The 18,829-nt window shown below is 31.9% G+C and overlaps 1 protein-coding gene across 11 annotated transcripts in view; it reads right to left on the bottom strand.

Moving 5' to 3' along the window:
- Nucleotides 1-18,079, bottom strand: part of LOC126887881 (CKLF-like MARVEL transmembrane domain-containing protein 4) — a 75,807-nt gene extending 57,728 nt beyond the window's left edge. For all 11 annotated transcript variants that reach the window (XR_007699261.1, XR_007699259.1, XR_007699258.1 and 8 more), the window contains exons 1-2: nucleotides 17,927-18,079; nucleotides 17,474-17,620 (exon numbers count right to left, since the gene is read on the bottom strand). Coding sequence is in view for 1 of the 11 variants with exons in the window: in XM_050655777.1 (XP_050511734.1) it covers nucleotides 17,474-17,614 (141 nt within the window). In the remaining 10 variants the exon portion in view is untranslated. The remainder of the gene's footprint in view (nucleotides 1-17,473; nucleotides 17,621-17,926) is intronic.
- Between the last annotated feature and the right edge of the window lie 750 nt (nucleotides 18,080-18,829).

Raw genomic sequence — 18,829 nt, 5'->3', positions numbered from 1 at the left:
AAAAATGTGTAAGTTCCCTCATAGGTTTGGCATTCGTTTTGACACTGACACTAAGTTTTATAAATATATTTGATAATTTCTATTTCTGATATATTTGAGTGTTTTTAAGATATATTTTTTAAAATGACCGAAGAGGGTTTTTGTAAAGGGCAGTCTGATAAAAGATAAAAGAGTGAAAATTTTTCCGTCGGAGAAGTTCGGGGAGTTAAAGCAGATAAGTAAGTATAGGTCTGGATCCCGCGTATGAAAAAAAAGTTGATTAATAGCAAGCTGAAAATGTGTTAATAGCTTAAGGGTGTCTAGTCGAATAAACTTTGATATGTGTGAACACTGGAACAGGGGCAGTTTTAATTGTGGAGCAGGTTAAAAATTTGGAACGGTCACAGCACGAAAACGGCACATTTATTTTGTCCGACAGAACAGACTTAAACTCTTCGAACAGAGATTAAACTCTCATGCAAAAATCAGACTGCTATTTATCACCAAATGGGCGTTTTAATGAGTGGAACATGTAGAATATGTCAAATGACAGGAATTATGACAGGTAATAAATAGCAGTCTGATTTTTTCATGAGAGTTTAATCTCTGTTCGGAGAGTTTAAGTCTGTTCTGTCGGACAAAATAAATGTGCAAGTTTGGAAATATTATTTTTAAAGGAAACTGAATAATATTACGTAATAAAAAAATGTGTAAGTTCCCTCATAGGTTTGGCATTCGTTTTGACACTGACACTAAGTTTTATAAATATATTTGATAATTTCTATTTCTGATATATTTGAGTGTTTTTAAGATATATTTTTTAAAATGACCGAAGAGGGTTTTTGTAAAGGGCAGTCTGATAAAAGATAAAAGAGTGAAAATTTTTCCGTCGGAGAAGTTCGGGGAGTTAAAGCAGATAAGTAAGTATAGGTCTGGATCCCGCGTATGAAAAAAAAGTTGATTAATAGCAAGCTGAAAATTTGTTAATAGCTTAAGGGTGTCTAGTCGAATAAACTTTGATATGTGTGAACACTGGAACAGGGGCAGTTTTAATTGTGGAGCAGGTTAAAAATTTGGAACGGTCACAGCACGAAAACGGCACATTTATTTTGTCCGACAGAACAGACTTAAACTCTTCGAACAGAGATTAAACTCTCATGCAAAAATCAGACTGCTATTTATCACCAAATGGGCGTTTTAATGAGTGGAACATGTAGAATATGTCAAATGACAGGAATTATGACAGGTAATAAATAGCAGTCTGATTTTTTCATGAGAGTTTAATCTCTGTTCGGAGAGTTTAAGTCTGTTCTGTCGGACAAAATAAATGTGCCGTTTTCGTGCTGTGACCGTTCCAAATTTTTAACCTGTTCCACAATTAAAACTTCCCCTGTTTCAGTGTTCCCATGTATCAAAGTTTATTCCACTAGACACCCTTAAGCTATTAACAAATTTTTAGCTTGCTATTAATCAACTTTTTTTTCATACGCGGGATCCAGACCTAGTACATATATTATGTATATTATACTCCCATTATACCTACTAATTTTATACTGTGATTTTATTCTGATTATTATTCTCATAAGTATTTAACGATAAAACTTAGTAGGTACACACTTCCTATTAAGTATAGTGATCAAAAAATGTCATTACAATATAAATATTTCCCGTATTTCGCGACGATGCTGTGGCCAAATACCCAAGTAGGTGGAGCAAAATAAACTAAAGAAGAAGAAGAAGAATATACTTACTTAAGAATATAACCCTCCCACATCACTGATATAACCATATAAAAAAACTAATGTAAAACTATGTGACGTCACGGGCCGTCTGAACTACTTTAAAATAAAGAAGACTTTAAATTTGTATTTCTAAGTTGTTATGAGTTTTTGAAGCGGGAAATTTTGGAAATCTCATTTTTATACAAAACTGAACATTATTATGTAATAAAAAAAAAATGTGAAAGTTCCCCATTATAGCTACAGCACTAAATAAAGCATTGTGATGCAATAATAGGCGAGTGGTTTAGCCCCTTGAGTAGAGAGTCAATCCAAGCCAAGTGGTCCAAAGGTGGTTGCTTGACTATTTTTTATTTTTCTACCTTTTAAACTTCAGTTTATAGAGAGTACAAAATTGCAGTTATTTTATTTTTTTTTAAATTATTTTGCCGATGGCGGCCATTTTTCTTAAAGTGTATCGATCATTTCCACGGAAAACATGGCTTCGCTCTTTAGCCAATATTTTCACTGAGGTCTGTCCTAGAATAAATCAAAAACCAAACTTTTTAGAAAATGTACGAATAGAGATAACCACAGAGGATAGAGTTTCTAAACCTTATAATACAGGGTAAGATCTCAGTAAGAAGCGGCTAAGACTGAAGAAAAACATCCAGGCGCCGAAATCTCCGAGAATAGTAAGAGTAAGCATCAAGAGGCATCTGCTAATCTGCTTCGAGCTGCCGTAAATAAAGTATTATTGCCAATATGATTGCCAACGTTCGATAATTAGACAGGGTACTGAAGGAAGAAGAAGATGTATGCAATTGAATTTTGGGCATTTATTGTTGAATTCAGAAATGGTTTGAAGTAGTGATGTAAGAAGAGAATACTCTCTTGAGAGTTGCTGCGTTATTAATCGTGCTAAGACGATACATAAAAAAGAAAAATGAAAAACGGAAAATGTGGATACGGCTTTTCTAAGTAAACGCGAAACAATGAGTAATTTAAGTATGGAAATAATCCTAGACAATTATTTGTTTAACAATTTTACAAGAATGTCAAAAAGTGATTTCGAACTATTAATAAATATGATAGGGCCAAGAATAGAGAAGAAAGATCAAACATGAGAAACGCAATACCAATGTCAACAAGATTAGCAATTGTTATTACATATACTAAAAGTTTTAGTTTAATGTATTTGTTCAGCGTGCACTACTCTTCCATTTGTCTCATATTTCCAGAAGTATGCCAAGTTCCACAACTCTGGACGTAAATGTACTGCATTAATAAACCTTGTGATTGTGATTTCATTTGACCACGTATTCATATTTTCGTATGTTTTGACAAAACCAAATTAAATTTCAACAGAGTACAGGAAATGAAGAGGAAATACAGAGCAACATGCAAAATTTTCCACAGCAGTTCGACTTTATCAGCAACGCATCAGGCACTGCAATAGTGTTCAAATACCAGTAAGATTTCGGCCACATGGCTCAGCCAAACGGCGATATTTTCATTAGATGGCTGTAACGTTGCCAGAAACATACCAAATATATATTTTCGGCTACATATTGCTTCAAATAAATAGTATAAAGAACAAAGAAGGTATAGAGACCAATAATATAGAAGAAATTATACAGATAACACAATAATATTATAAAAACCTCTACAATACAAAACAGAAACCAACACAAGAAATCCTTAAGCAACTACAAATAAAAATAAAAAATTTCAATTCCGACTTACAACTTACAACCAGAAATCAGTAAGAATGAGATAAAAAGAGCACTCAAGGAGATGAAGAATAATAAATCGCCAGGAAAAGATGGGATAACTGTAGAAATGCTAAAAAATGGTGGGAAAACAACTAGAGAAGTTTTGTACACATAGTTATGAATAAAATATTAATGACAAAACAAATACCCAACACTTGGAACGAAGCAGTAACATTGTTACTACTTATTTAAGAAAGGAGATAAAAAGGATCTAAAGAATTACAGACCCATAACTTTACTAAATGTGATTTACAAACTATTAACCAAGATATTAACAAACAGATTAACAACTAAATTAGATGGATACCAGGCAAGAGAACAAGCCGGATTTAGAAAAAGCTTCAGTACAAGTGACCACCTTTTAACGATGAAGATATTAATCGAAAAAGCTAACGAATATCATACCCCGCTATACATGGCGTTTATTGACTTCGAAAAAGCATTTGATAGTGTGGAACACTGGGCAGTAAAGAATTCCCTACAAAACAGCAGAATAGACTACAGATATACCGACTTAATTACAAATATATATGATAAGGCAACAACAACTATTAAGCTAATGAAACAAACGGAGCCTATTAAAATAAACCGAGGAGTAAGACAAGGAGATGCCATCTCGCCCACGCTATTCAACCAAGCGCTAGAAGATGTGTTCAAACAACTACACTGGGATGGCTTGGGTATAAACATAAACGGACAATATCTGAATCACTTACGATATGCTGATGATATTGTATTAATAACAGAAAGAAGTGAAGAATTACAAAGAATGATGGAAGAACTAGATAGAGAAGCGACAAAGATAGGACTGAAGATGAATTACAGTAAAACAAAAACCATGACCAATCAACAAGAAGAACTAATAATTACAGTGGCACAAACAAGAATAGAACAAGTAAAAGAGTATATATATCTAGGACAAATCACTAGATTAAATAAAAAAATCAAACAGAAGAAATAAAGAGAAGAATAAGATTGGCCTGGGCATCATTCGGAAAACTGTCTTATATTCTAAAGAACAGAAAATACCCGCAATACCAAAAAACAAGAGTATTCAATCAATGTATACTCCCTGTTCTAATATATGGCTCTCAGACATGGACGTTTACAAAAGAAACTATGGAAAAATAGCAAAGACTGAAAGATCCATGGAAAGACAAATGCTGAACATTAATATATGAGAGGAAAAGAAACGAATGGATCCGTAACAAAACAAAAGTGAAAGATGTCTCTACCCAAGTAGCAAAGCTTAAATGGAAGTTCGCCGGACACACCCTACGGCAGAAGGATGAAAGATGGACTAAGATGATTATACATTGGAGACCGTGGAACCACAAACGAAAAAGGGGAAGGCCACAGATGCGATGGTCGGATGACCTGAAGAAACACACTGGATCAAATTGGATGCAAATTGCCCAAGATAGAGAGGCATGGAAGAAGCAAGAGGAGGCCTATATCCAACGATGGATGTTTAGAGCTGATTAGATAGATAGATAGATAGATTGCTTCAAAAACTAGCCCGTCTAAATGCCCCTTTAGACGTAGACCAATCCGTGACTGAGCTGGCGACTCGTGAAAATAAAATCCCACAACTTCTAATCAGTACATTGAAATGCAGAATGTAGATGACCAGGATGAGCTAATGATAGAAATACATTCTGAAAATTTTAGGGCTCACGTTTTTCTGATTAATAACCACATCCATTACTTGCATTATTTGTTGATAAGAAGAAACTTTCATTTTTTTATCAAATAAATTTTGTGTTCTCTGTTTTTGTATTTTGTTTATATATAAATAACACTGTTGTTTAGTCTCATAATTTTGTATATAATTTCATGATTTTTTAATACCCTATTTCATGTTCAACAATATCCCTAAGTGCGTCATAGGGTTCATTCTCAGAAAATGCTCGAGAATATTATCTGAATTTTCATTCTCGAGAATTTTCCAACACTAGTTTGAAGTGGTCTATGCCGTAAGTTAAAATTTAGTCAAATAAAATATTACTTTATCAATATTTTTTAATGCCCGTGCATATTTCAGGTATATATTTTTATCAAAAGCAATAAACAAAACACAAAACCATGGTTAACCTGTTGACATGCATGCAACGTTTTGTACACATGGCTCCTGTAAATTACCTATGCATAATAATTATGAATCTAACGTTAATGAATACCATGAGAACTATGTGTCAGTTTTATAAATAGTATACTTCATCAATTTAATACTTTTAAATTGATGCTGACCTTTACAATAATAATCGTTTATAATTAACATATAATCACATAGAAATGATTAATTTATTAAAATTAGAAATTGTTATGATAGTGAGATCAAATCTACAAAAATGGCGTGAACAAATTGTGTGTTGTAATTATATCATATTTCATATTTTATTTAATACTCATTGATTACATTATCAGCTCAAACTGGTTTTAGTAAAACCGTTTTACCATTCTGTGTCAAACACATATAATACTGGATGACCACATCATTAAAAATTCGATCTAGAATTAATAAAATTAAACTTTTGTTTTCTACAACGCTAAATTACTAGCCACTGAAATGGATTTTAAGAGGATATCAGCAAGAAAATCTAGACTAGAACAGATAAAGGCACGTATCCACTATGTTCGCGCTCCGCGCTCCTAAACCGTGCAACAGTGCGTGCTCCGCCTCAGCGCTCCAATCGGTGGCGGTTTATATACAGGGTGTCCCCGAAAATAGTGCGTTCCTTTAAGGTATGGATATAAAACACAATGTAGAACACTATAACATTTTTTTCTAAAATTAACCGTTTCCAAAAAAAATTATATTGTTCTCCATATAAGCGAACTTTAATTTTCATGAAATTTAAAAAGTTGGCATCAGTGTACAAGAACTGTTAGTGATTTAGGTTATTGGCACCAGAAAAATATAGGTCAGACAGGTACACCTGCAAAATAATTATACCACCCCCCACCCCATGTTTGAAAATAAAAAAACAAGAATTTATTTGTTTAGGATGAAGACAGGGTTTAATGTAAATACTAAAGGCTAATGCTGCAGCTATTTTTAAATTGTGATTGTCTATGTTTAGTTTTTTGTATACATAGTTGTCAGATTTCAATTTACACACCAAAATGTATTTTGGTTTTTTGGCCAAACGGTTGAATTTAGAAAAAAATGTTATAAGACTTTTTGAAGTTATACTTCTTTACCGGCGATATGAGGGTGAATTTTTATATGTTAAAACCTATGATCCCGGCGCATGCGCATTATAACTTTGTTCTGATTGGATGTTCAAATGACATGTCAAAAATTATTCAATATGGCGGCTGTGGCACAGCTGTAGTTAGATTATTTATCGTTGTTGCGTTTTAAAATTTGTATAAAAAGAAACAACAAACAAAAGTTAATTAATAGTTATACTGCCTTTTTAAATAGTTTTCATATACCTATATTTTTGGACTATTTTGGACAAGGAAAACTCATTCTAATTTGGTAAGTAGTTTTTATTATGATCATATTATAATTATACATTTGAATTAGGTTGAAATACAGTAGAGCGTCGATTATCCGAACTAATTGGGGGACGTAGGTGTTCGGAAAACCGATTTGTTCGGATAATCGAACTACAATATATTGATACATATTTATAGTCATACATATTGATCCACAAGTGAATAAAAGCCATATTTATATACCTACATATTTATTTATATCTTGATAATGACAACTAGCAACTAAACAAAAAAGTGCAGTCTTTGCAACAACATAATTATTTTTGGATACAATATTGAAGAAAATTGAAGATATTTTAAGCGTCAATTACTAACGCTTGTTCGGTATTCGAGTGCGGGACGCGGGAGTCGATAGTTCGAATAAGCGGTCGTTCGGTTGATCGATGTTCGGATAATCGACGCTCTACTGTACATTTATTTTCTCAAGAATGGGGATTTTAGAGAGAAATCCCAAATTAGGTCCGATTTTTATTTTTAAATTATGATTTTTTGGCGTAGATTTATTTATCTAGTAGGTATGTAATGCTTTGATTTACATACTTAATTTGATTACCAACAAAAGTTCTACCAATCTTCATCTAATATATTGTTTTCTTACTGTTTTGTTATATTTTTATATTTTCTTCCACAAAATTTAAACTACATAATTTAATTATATTCAAAACAACTGTCAAACAGTGAAACGTTCAGTTACCCTATTTTTCCACGTGACAAATAATGTGGAATTGGACGAGTGAGTCTAGGCTTCGATTACGAATCAAAGCGCCACGAAATTCACGGGTTCGATTTCCGATGCAAGTTTTTATTTTTTTATGCATTTTATGATTGTAAGTATATTTGTTATATATTTTTTTTTCAGAAAATGCGTATTTAAAATTTTTGCCAACAATTTATTATCGTTCAGAAATCATTTTTTCTTTGTGGCATTTTTCAATGTGTTTGTGCGCGTTTTATTCTTTTATTTTTTTAAATTTTTGGTATTGTCTTAAAAATCACATAATATGTAGTAGAAGTATAACTTCTTACGTGCGTACAAAGTACACACACATTCTTTTTGTTTGCTCTACATGGTGCCTTCTACCTATACCTTATTAAAGGAACGCACTATTTTCGGGGACACCCTGTATAGAGGAGCGCATGCCGTATCCATTGGAACAGTTGTAGGAAGCGCGATGCGCAAGAGACAACAGCTAGTACGGACACGTAAAACGAATGGAGGAAAGAAGAATCCCAAAAGAAGTATTAAAATGGACCCCCACAGAAAAACGAAAACGAGGAAGACCGGCAACCACTAAAACTATATTCTAATCAGTGGCGGCCGGTCAGGGTCGGCAGTGCCGACCCACATATTTATAGATATAGATTTTTTAAATATTTGTATCTGTGAAATAAAAAAAAATCTATCAGATAATACAGACTAAATTTTATTCATGGTTTTTAAAAGAATTTGATCAATCCGAGCGTTAAGTGATCCCTGCGCATAACAGACTTCTCAAAAAATGAATGATCCGAGCCATTTATCTGACTTTTCGGCTAGCCGTCCCTAACATCCGTAGCTTGACAATTTACACGTAAAACTCAACGACATAACAAGTCGATGAGCAAGCGAACATTACTTTTCTCCGTGGGCAATAGCAGATACGGCATGGCAGGTTAAGCGCCAAGTACGGCACATTTCGGTCTGCCGGTCGGTGTTTCATTTGGAAGCATGCATCGGTAGAAATTGTCAAAAATAATCACGCCGTTTTACGTCGTTTAATTGATATTGTAATTTTTTTAAGTTGTCAGGAATTATCATTTAGTGGACATGATGGATCGAAGCATTTGTTAAAAATCAAAGTAATTATAGAGAAAATTGTTTTAGAAATACCTATTTACTTTCTGATTCGAAGTGTATTCGTAATACAGAATGAACTAATACATATAATCAAATATTTAAATTTTGAATAACGTTGTTGAATCTGAGATTTAGAAAACCATTTGCTTTTCACTGAAAGTAGATGAAACTTCTGATTATCATGTCATTCACAATTATCAATTATTTTGTTCGATACGCGTTACGTGGTAATATTTATGAGAGGTTTTTAGGTTTTAGAGATGTGAGTAAAAGCAATAAGGCAGAATATATTTTTGGTGTTTTAAAGAAGATTCAAATTTTTTGATACCAAAAATAAATTGGTAGGGCAAACTGGGGCAATCTTATGACGGCGTTGCTGTGCTGAGTGGTGAATTGAATAGTCTCCAGGCAAAAGTTAAAACTATTGCATCACAAGCTTTATTTACTCACTATTATGCGCATATAATGAATTTAGTTTTACATGATACGTGTAAAAAAATAAAGAATATCGTCTTTTCTTGCCAGTTTAGCTCACCTAAACGGATTAATGCTTTAGAACAAATTTGTTTCGAAAAAAAAAGCGAACAGTTTGTCAGACGCGATGAAATTTTAAATCTCGGTTAGTTTTATCTAAGCAGATTATCTCTTATAGTTTTAGTATCTGTAGCAGATTTTGATGAACAGCTTTTGGAAGTTTTTGATTTTATTATCGAAGGCGATGATTTTGAAAGTGGCGATACCTCGATCCGTGAAGCAATCGGTTTGAGAACTTTATTAAATACTAATGACTCTTTCAATATTTTTTTAAATATTTTTAAGACAGAGTTTGCCCAAGATATTCCTTGTTGTTCAAAATCAGTCAACTGACATTATTTATTCTAAAAATAGAATACGAAAGCTGGTGCAAAATCTCAGAGATTTTCGTAATGATAGTAGTTTCCAATATATACGCAGTGACGTTTTGAATTCGCTTGATATTTCGGAACCACCCCAAAAAAGACAACGACATGATACATATCTCGAAAAACGAGTAAGTATATCTTGAAATTTTGGATACCTACTATTATATATGCAAATAGATACTCGTTTTTTGAATTTTGAAGATTTGCAAATTGTTGACCTCTTTGACGATTTAAAATTTAAAAGTTACGTTCGCCAAAGAATTTCCAAGATATTTATTATTACAAGTTAGGTACTTAAAAATTATGCTGGTCCAAATATTTTCAGAAAGTGGGATAAGTTGCACAATATGTATGTATAATTCTATGTAGTAAGTACTGCAATTCATTACAACAAACTGTTTATCACTTTTCTTATTACCACCAATTTCTGCCTAAAAAAACGGGATTTACCTTGTCTCAAAAGAATCAACACGTATTGTCGAAACACCATGAAACAAGAGAGAATGTCAAGTACATCAAATAAAAAAAAAGCAAAAAACAACAAAATCTCCTATGATGAATTAAGCCTTTTAGTTTGATGGTATACCTATATGAGGAGACAAAAAAACCTTGCCGACCCTGTCTCCAAGGCAACGAGCCGCCACTGATTCTAATATGCAATTACATCCTTCTAATTGAAAAAAATTATTTTTTTGAAAATTATGGATAACTCACATTATTTTCAGTTATTTCAAATCTGATAACTCTTTTATTATTAATTTTACAAACAAAAGTGAATCTTAATAAAAAGTTCTGGATGGTCTAAAACCTAAAATAGAACCAACTTATATCAAATTTTATCAATTTTATATGAGGTATGTCAAAAAAGATAAATTTAGATCAAAAGTAAGGTACCTTTTTAGTTCAGAATATTTCAATTAGAAGGATGTAATTACATACTGAAACATAGTTTTTAATTCTAAATAACTTTTTACTCTTGAGCGAAATTCATATTTTTTGACATACCTCATATAGTGTCTCTGGTATAACATTCATAAAATTTGATATAAATGGTTGAATCTTGGGTTTTGGACCATGCAGAACCTTTTATAAAGAATAATTTTTTTCGTAAAATTAATAAATCGTTTTCCATATGGATACAGCTTACAGGGACATACTGTTATATTATAATACCTATATGTATATAAACTTTTGTTTTCACCCATTTTGAAAAAATGTAAAAACTATGAATTATCCATGTCTGTCTGTCCCAGAGACTTTGTAAACACAACTCCTCCGTCGTTACACAAGACAGAATGACAAATGAGGTATCGAATGAAAGCTAAAACCCAATTATGGTATTAAGGTGAGAAATTTGGCCTAGGACTTCCAGTTTTAGAGTTGCAAGCGGAAGAACTGTTTTAAAGTCGCCGAAATAGTACAAGCGATGTATTATTCGACGCGCCTTAGCAAAACGAGAACAAGATATACTTTTGCCTGTCTGTTCGTGATCATTTGACACTTTATATAGACATCACGTTGCGTTCCCAAGTAAACCTCCATATTCATTGTATAAAAGTTCCTTGCATCAGGCATCGCAAACAGCTTTATTCCATAACGGTTAGGTTTTAAAGGAATATTCTGACGAAATCTACAGTGCCCCCAAACACAGTTCCTTGAGAAATATTTAAATTTTGAGCAATGTTATTGTCCAGAAGATCCTTTGTTATATACCGCAACAATGGAATTTAATAAATCATTAGATAAACACTTTTCGTGAACCATTTTGACCATTAACTAAATTAAATTGTTCAAATAATGTCAGAAATTATTTCATCAACGCACACTTGATAATATAATTTTCAGAAAAAATTATACAAGAGATTTTATTGGATAAATGACTATTTATCATTGATTGGATGATGATCCAAGTAATTTGTGCCAGATATTACTTATTCTTTATGTTTATTTTATAATTATTTTAGTTGATAAAAATATTAGATACTGTTTATTAATTGAATGGTATGCTGGAACAATGTTGTAACTGCCAATAGTTTCATATGTAGGTCTTCCATAGAATAACGTTCTGTATGGGGAAAATAATGTACTGCCGACCGTGGAAAGATTACAACACTTTACTTTATGCATCATGCATGCATACAGTCTATCATATTACGCTCATAAAGATTCCTTTTTTTTTTTTCAAAATGATCTATTACCTATAACGTGATTTCTTCAAGTTGTTGACAAAATTTGATTTGATATTTACAGTTTCAGTATAGCGTTCAATTGGCAAAACCACATTAGTCCATTAAAAAATTACATTTAGGGTTTTGCATTTTTCGGAGGAAGCAATTTTTTGTGTGTAGGAGGGGTTAGTGTAAGCCTAAGTTCGTTTGTGGGGTTGCCGCCATTGCTCCCGACTGCCATCTTGGAAAAAGGGGTGCAAAAGGTTGTTCACGCTGTATCACAAAAACTAGCAGCCCTACAGAAAATTTTGTAAGACATTATTTCTAGTAAATTAAATTGTCCAAAAATTTATTCCGAATATTGTGTATCATAAAATTAAAAATAAAAAGTTATAGAGGTAAACAAAAATAACAACATTTTTGAACAAATTTTCTTTTGAATCTGACATTAAAGCAAATTATACAGGTTGTTTCAAAGAATAATTTTCATTACAAATTTGTTGAATTTTATTAATTTATCTGGGTTTTACAGTGTTCCGAAGTTGACAGAATTCTTGAATACTTGTAAGTAAGAATGCGATGAAAATGAACCATTAGGCCTAGTTTTCTATATTTTTTTCTTAACATTGATATGTTATTATTAATTTATTATCGGCTCTTTCCCCACCACAAAACTTAGAATATCATTGGTTTTTACAATAATTTCTAATCAGTGTACATTTAAGAGAATCATAAGCCTCAGGTAGAAAAGGCCCAAGTTATTGCTTGGAGACAAATGGACATCTGCCTGCTATTACTGTTATTACATATTATAATTTGCCTCAACTGAACATTGAACATGCCCGAATCACCTTAACTAGTGCCACCCACAAACTTCTTCTGATGTACTAATTCAAATAACTGGAGATATCAAACAAAATTACATTAGATATGTATCATCTTCCAAAGTTTCACAGAGTATGGAATTATAATCAATACCAATTAAACAAATTATTTTCTTTTGTTACTTGGTAATACCAAAAAATAATAATTAGGAAAAAAACTTATGATATAGTCGGTTCGCTAAACTCAGACACAACTGGCTAGTGATTTTAGTAGCTATTTTTTTTGTTTTTGGTCAATTTTACCAAAATTGGCAAAATTACTAACTATTTAGTAAATATTTTTTTGCCAATTTTACCAAACTGGCAAAATTAATTACTAAAATGACTAGAAAGTTGTGTCATGAGTTTAGCGAACCGACTATACCAGTGTTTCACATTAAGAATGGCAACTTCAACATTCCTAATTTAAAGTCATGCAGGAGTTACTAGAATTACTAGAACTGCCAGCCATTTCAACCTCTCGATCCTACTAATGACCTTAGTACTTGATGCAGTTAATTATAATAAAATTAAAAACAATAACCACTCAATCTAATAAAATTTATACACGAACTATCTGTCTCACTACATGTGTGAATTTTAATGATATAATACAGATTTTATTATGAATGATAATATTATGATAAGTGATTTAAGTGAAATATGAACCGATTATTAATGTAAATATTGATCTTTGATGAGTTGATTTAGTTTTATGAAACATATAATTTTCTGATTTTGATAAGATGTCTAGATACAATTAGGAGGGAAGAATGATATTCATATCATTTTTTTAGGGGCACACAGAATGAAGTGGTGCATCACTTCACCATTCTATATGTAGCTTCTTTTACATAGCCTCATACAAAATTATCAGTATACAGTAAAACCTCCGTTAACTGAAACATCGTTTAACACAAATGGCTGTCAGTTTCAATAATTTTGTCAATAAAAAGTAAATTAAAAAAAAGCAATAAAATTAAGGAAAATGAACATGCTTTGAGTGTTTTTTTAAAGAAATCTTCTATTTTCTTTTGTTTTTCGCTTTGACAACAATGTTTTGCAGCTATATCTCTCCAATACTATGTAATTTGATAAAAGAAGAATACAAAAAACAATGTTATTTTTAATTTGAACCAAAATTCTTGTTATCTGGAACGGCCTCCACCCAATTATTTCAGTTAACGGAGGTTTTACTGTTTAAAGTAAACGATTTATTAAAACAATACCAAAAATTAAAAAAATAAAAGAATAAAGCACACGCATACACATTGAAAAATGAAACAAAGAAATGATTTCTGAACAATAATTGAATGCTATGCTGGAACAACGTTGTAACCGCTAATATTTTCATATATGTGGGTTTTCCATGGAACAACATTCTAAATGTGCGAAAGAATGTACTGCTGACTGTGGGGAATGTTATCAGACTTAATTTTGCCTGTTTTGGTAGTTTGAAAATTAGTCAACCTTCAACTTTCGGTGTAACAACGTTGTATGTGTTACAGTGGGTCGTCTTTTGCACCAACTTTTCTGCATTAAAACGAATGTACAATGTTAAATTAGCAGCAACTGTGCTACTACACACTTGAGTTGCTAGTTTAACCTTTAAACTACTTAGATTGAAAGTATGCAGAAGCCCAGTGAGTTCTGCAACTTTTTGCCCCAATCTGTTTGCGAGGAGCAGGGCCTCGTTTAGGTCAAGTGACGCCCTAGGCAATTCTCTAGTAGCCGCCCTTCAAGCATGTACCATTTTTTCGAAAAAAAAATTGCAAGCAGATTTTTTTATTTAAATAAGAATACATAAAAACTGTCGTTCCAGTTCGATCACACAGATTTCTTTCTTGATTTTTCTTTGGAAAAATTATCTATAATGTCATCATAATTTATCGCCTTTGTTACATCACTTTCTATGGGCAAAATCGACAAATTGTTAAGAAGTGCTTGCGTCATACTTGATCGGAATTTATTTTCATGACTATTTTCAATTCTTGACATTTTCGAAAATGACCTTTCATCGGACACATTGGTTGGCAACTGGGGGGCACAAATAAATGCGCAAAGCAATATCAAAATTAGGGAATATATCTTTCAATCCACTCTTCTTTAAATATTTAGATATGTCAATTATTGGTGATTGGTGATTTTATTGTGGTATCCAAATGACCCTTTAAGTGAATGCATTCATGTATGAATGATGTAGGTATCTATTAGTGCAGTCAGTGAGGGTATTTGGCTTCGAATTCCATCCTACTGCATCAATTTACTTGATATTTTCACTGTAAGTAGGGAATAGCTCAAGAAACAAAGTCTACCCTATATCCTATGGCGCTTTTAACTTAGGGGTGGTTCCCACCCGTTCTCGTGGGTGGAAATTTTTTTATCAAACTTACACTGGAAGTGACCAGAGAACATAATTCTAAGCAAAAACTGTTTTATAAATTTTTTTGAAAACTCAATACTTTTTGAGTTATTCGTGGTTAAAAAGTTGCCATTTTCATTGAAAAATGACACTTTTCGGAGACTGTTTTTTGAGAATACCATAAAAATTGTGCATCTAACGAAAAAAACCATATAAAACATTTTTGTAGTTTATGAAAAATCAGAGAGATTTATTTTTTCATAAATCTTCTAGGTTTAATAAAAAAAGAGATGGTAGGTGGAAAAAGATTTTTTTTGTGCATGCTCAAATCGGTGTATTCAACTTAAAATAACAGAGAAATGGTCGATTTTAGGGGTATAATGGTACGAATACATTTTGTAGTGGGTAGAGCTTGAAAAAGCCTTTAAAACGAGAACTGTTAAATGTCGGTTACATTCAAACTAAGCGAGATATGGTGCAAAAAAACTTATGACTAATGTATTTTAAGGAAAAATTCGTATAAAATAAGAAATAATATATATAAATATAAAAAAAGTATATTTAACGCCTCATCCACCAGAATTTAAATGCATCGTTTTCCTTCTACAATACCTACTACTATAGTATTATTTATGTATTCAAAAAGTTGGGCGGGTTTAAAATGAATGGTTTTTGAAAAGAGTAAGATCAAATTATAGAGCACATTTTTAAATTTCCTTAAAAAATCTTCCTTTTTCTCCATGTAATTCGAAAGTGATAAGAGATACGTAAAAAGATACCTTACAAAAATGTAGGTTTTCTTTTAGATAACAATGTTATTTTTCTTTCAGTACTGTGTCTTATTATCATTTTCGAGTTACATGGAGAAAAAGGAAGATTTTTAAAAAAATTTAAAAATGCTCTCTAAAATTTGATCTTATTTTTTTCAAAAACCATACATTTTAAACCCGTCTAACTTGTTGAACATAGAAATAACACTATAGTAAAAGGTACTGTAGAAGTAAAACGATGCATTTAAATCTGGTGGATGAGGGGTTAAAATATACATACTTCACATTTTATCTTAAAATAAATTAGTTATCCTTTTTTGTTGCACTATATCTCGCTTAGTTTGAATGTAATCGAAATTTAACATTGCGGTCGTCTTAAAGGTCTTTTCATGCAGTAATTACAAAAGATATTTATAGCATTATACCCTTAAAATCGACCATTTCTCTATTATTAAGTTGAACACACCGATTTGAGCATGCACAAAAAATGTCTTTTCACCTACCATATCTCTTTTTATGTTATCACTAGAAGACTTATGAATGAACTACTCTCTTTGTTTGTATTAGTTTGAATGTAATCGAAATTTAATATTGCGGTCGTTTTAAAGGTCTTTTTAGGCAGTAATTACAAAAGATATTGATAGCATTATACCCTTAAAATCGACCAATTCTCTATTATTAAGTTGAACACACTGATTTGAGCATGCACAAAAAAATATCTTTTCACCTACCATATCTCTTTTTATGTTATCACTAGAAGACTTATGAATGAACGAATCTCTTTGATTTTTCATAAGCTACAAAAATGTTTTATATAGTTTTTTTCGTTAGATGCATAATTTTTAAGGTATTCGCATAAAACTGTCCGAAAAGGCGACATTTTTCAATGAAAATGGCAAATTTTCAACCATGAATAACCCAAAAGGATTGAGTTTAAAAAAATTATAGAACAGTACGCCCACTGCCTTTGCGGTGCTGCCGACGCACGACGGCCCAATAATCCCTAAATTTACAACTTCTATCCTTTTTGAATGAATAGTGTTAAGAAAGTGCAATTTGTTTTCTAGAAATGAATGCCCACTTATATTCCATTGATGGATGTACTATGTACTTAAATGTTATTCGATTTCAATTTTTATATACAAATATTTTTTATACAGTATTTTTGCCGCCCTCTCATAATTTGCAGCCCTAGGCAACTGCCTATATTGCCTAATGGATAAAGCAGCCCTGGCGAGGAGAAAAATGCATGATTCCATCAAGGTTGCAGAGTGTCATGCCATTACTGTTTGTTATGATAGGATTCAGATGTGAATCAACATACAAGTTGTCTCTTTGGCAGGGCCTACTTTGATAGGATTTCAAAAATAGAATAATCAAATATAGTTTGATAATATTGAGGAATAAGTTTGTCCATTCCCAGGTTCATAGACATGCAAATTAAATGCAAAACTGTAGCTGCTATAAATTGTTTTTTAAAATGATTCAACCCCCACATCCATGATACCTATATAGTAAAGAAAACCAAATTTTGATTTGAAAAATTGTGCAATAGTGCATTCTGCATAAAGACCATGCTTTAAAGAACTTACCACTTGAACACATTTTAGTATTCCAGGTATGGTTCTAATATAGAATGGATCAAACCGCACATTGGTTTGAACTGTAGTAGTACTGTTTGTATGTACTGTAGTTGTGGTAGCAGTCTTTCCTGGAAAACCTGGATCCGCCATTTTAACCTAAAAACCGGAATTCTTTAGATATTATACAATAATTTAAATTTATAGTTGAGTCAATAGAATACTAAATGATGTCATTCAAGGTGTAACTAAAACCGAGGATGTGATTAATTTCAAAAATCGAGGAAATCGTATAAAAGATACGAGATACGCTATTTTTATCTTGGCAATATGTCAACAGGATTATTTGTGTTTAATAACATTATTTATAAAATCATTGATTTTTATATCATACCTACTTAGTGTAAAAATACACTTGGTTCATTACCCAATTGATATCTTGTAAAATTGAAAACGTATGCTTACCTGTTATTGAAATTAACTATTGCTTAGAAATAATTTTATTTTACAGTATTTTCGCCTAGTAGGCTTAGAACATTATTTTATTTTTCACCACACGCTAAGCTACCTCCCGACGCTTATCAAACTCGACAACTATTTTTGAGGGGGCGTCGCCATAAAAAGCAGGAGAAACCTGTCAGATGTTGCGCAATCGCAGTATCAAATTTAATTATGAAATAGCAAGTACACATGCTTGTTAGTCAGGAGCGGGTAACTTTATCATTTATAGAGGATTTAAACAATGTATATGATGGAATAGTTCATCGATTTTAGTTCAGCAATAAAGCTAATTAAATTAACACACAACTTGTACTTCAACTGGAATTTTCATCTTCTGAAGTCAGGATTTAAAGCCATCTGATAGGATTGCAAAATATTCAAAGAAAAATATTACTTTTCCTCTAAAGTAGTACTAACATGTCTTATGTCTCTATACACAAAAGGAAGGAAGCTTTGTGTTCACATTATGTAATGATTAACTATAGTCATAAGTTTCAGTAGTGGTTCTTCAAACATTTTTTTGTAATTTACAACCATCTAAATTGTTTTATACCAATATCTTCTACTATTCTGCTTCTTACGTTCATGATTTAACGTGTAGCCCCATTCTTTAAGAGGCTACAGTAGCGATCAACAGGTAGCAACAAACGCGTTCCAAGATTGCGGCTCTAATTTTGAATATTTTGTCGAGATATTTGGCACACATATTCGTAATATAATAAAGAATGGCGGTACAGAGCCCAATTTCAGAAATATGTTAGTAAATACGTGGAAATTACTCTATAACTAAATAAAATAGTGAAAAAAGGAGCCTGTACCACCATTAAGAAGAAAAAAATAATAAACTTTCTTCAAATATACTTTTTT

The sequence above is a fragment of the Diabrotica virgifera genome, chromosome 7, assembly GCF_917563875.1.
Source record: "Diabrotica virgifera virgifera chromosome 7, PGI_DIABVI_V3a".
Taxonomy (NCBI): Eukaryota; Metazoa; Arthropoda; class Insecta; order Coleoptera; family Chrysomelidae; genus Diabrotica; species Diabrotica virgifera.
Note: the sequence above shows the minus strand (reverse complement) of the source record. Positions and strands in the feature narration are given on the sequence as shown.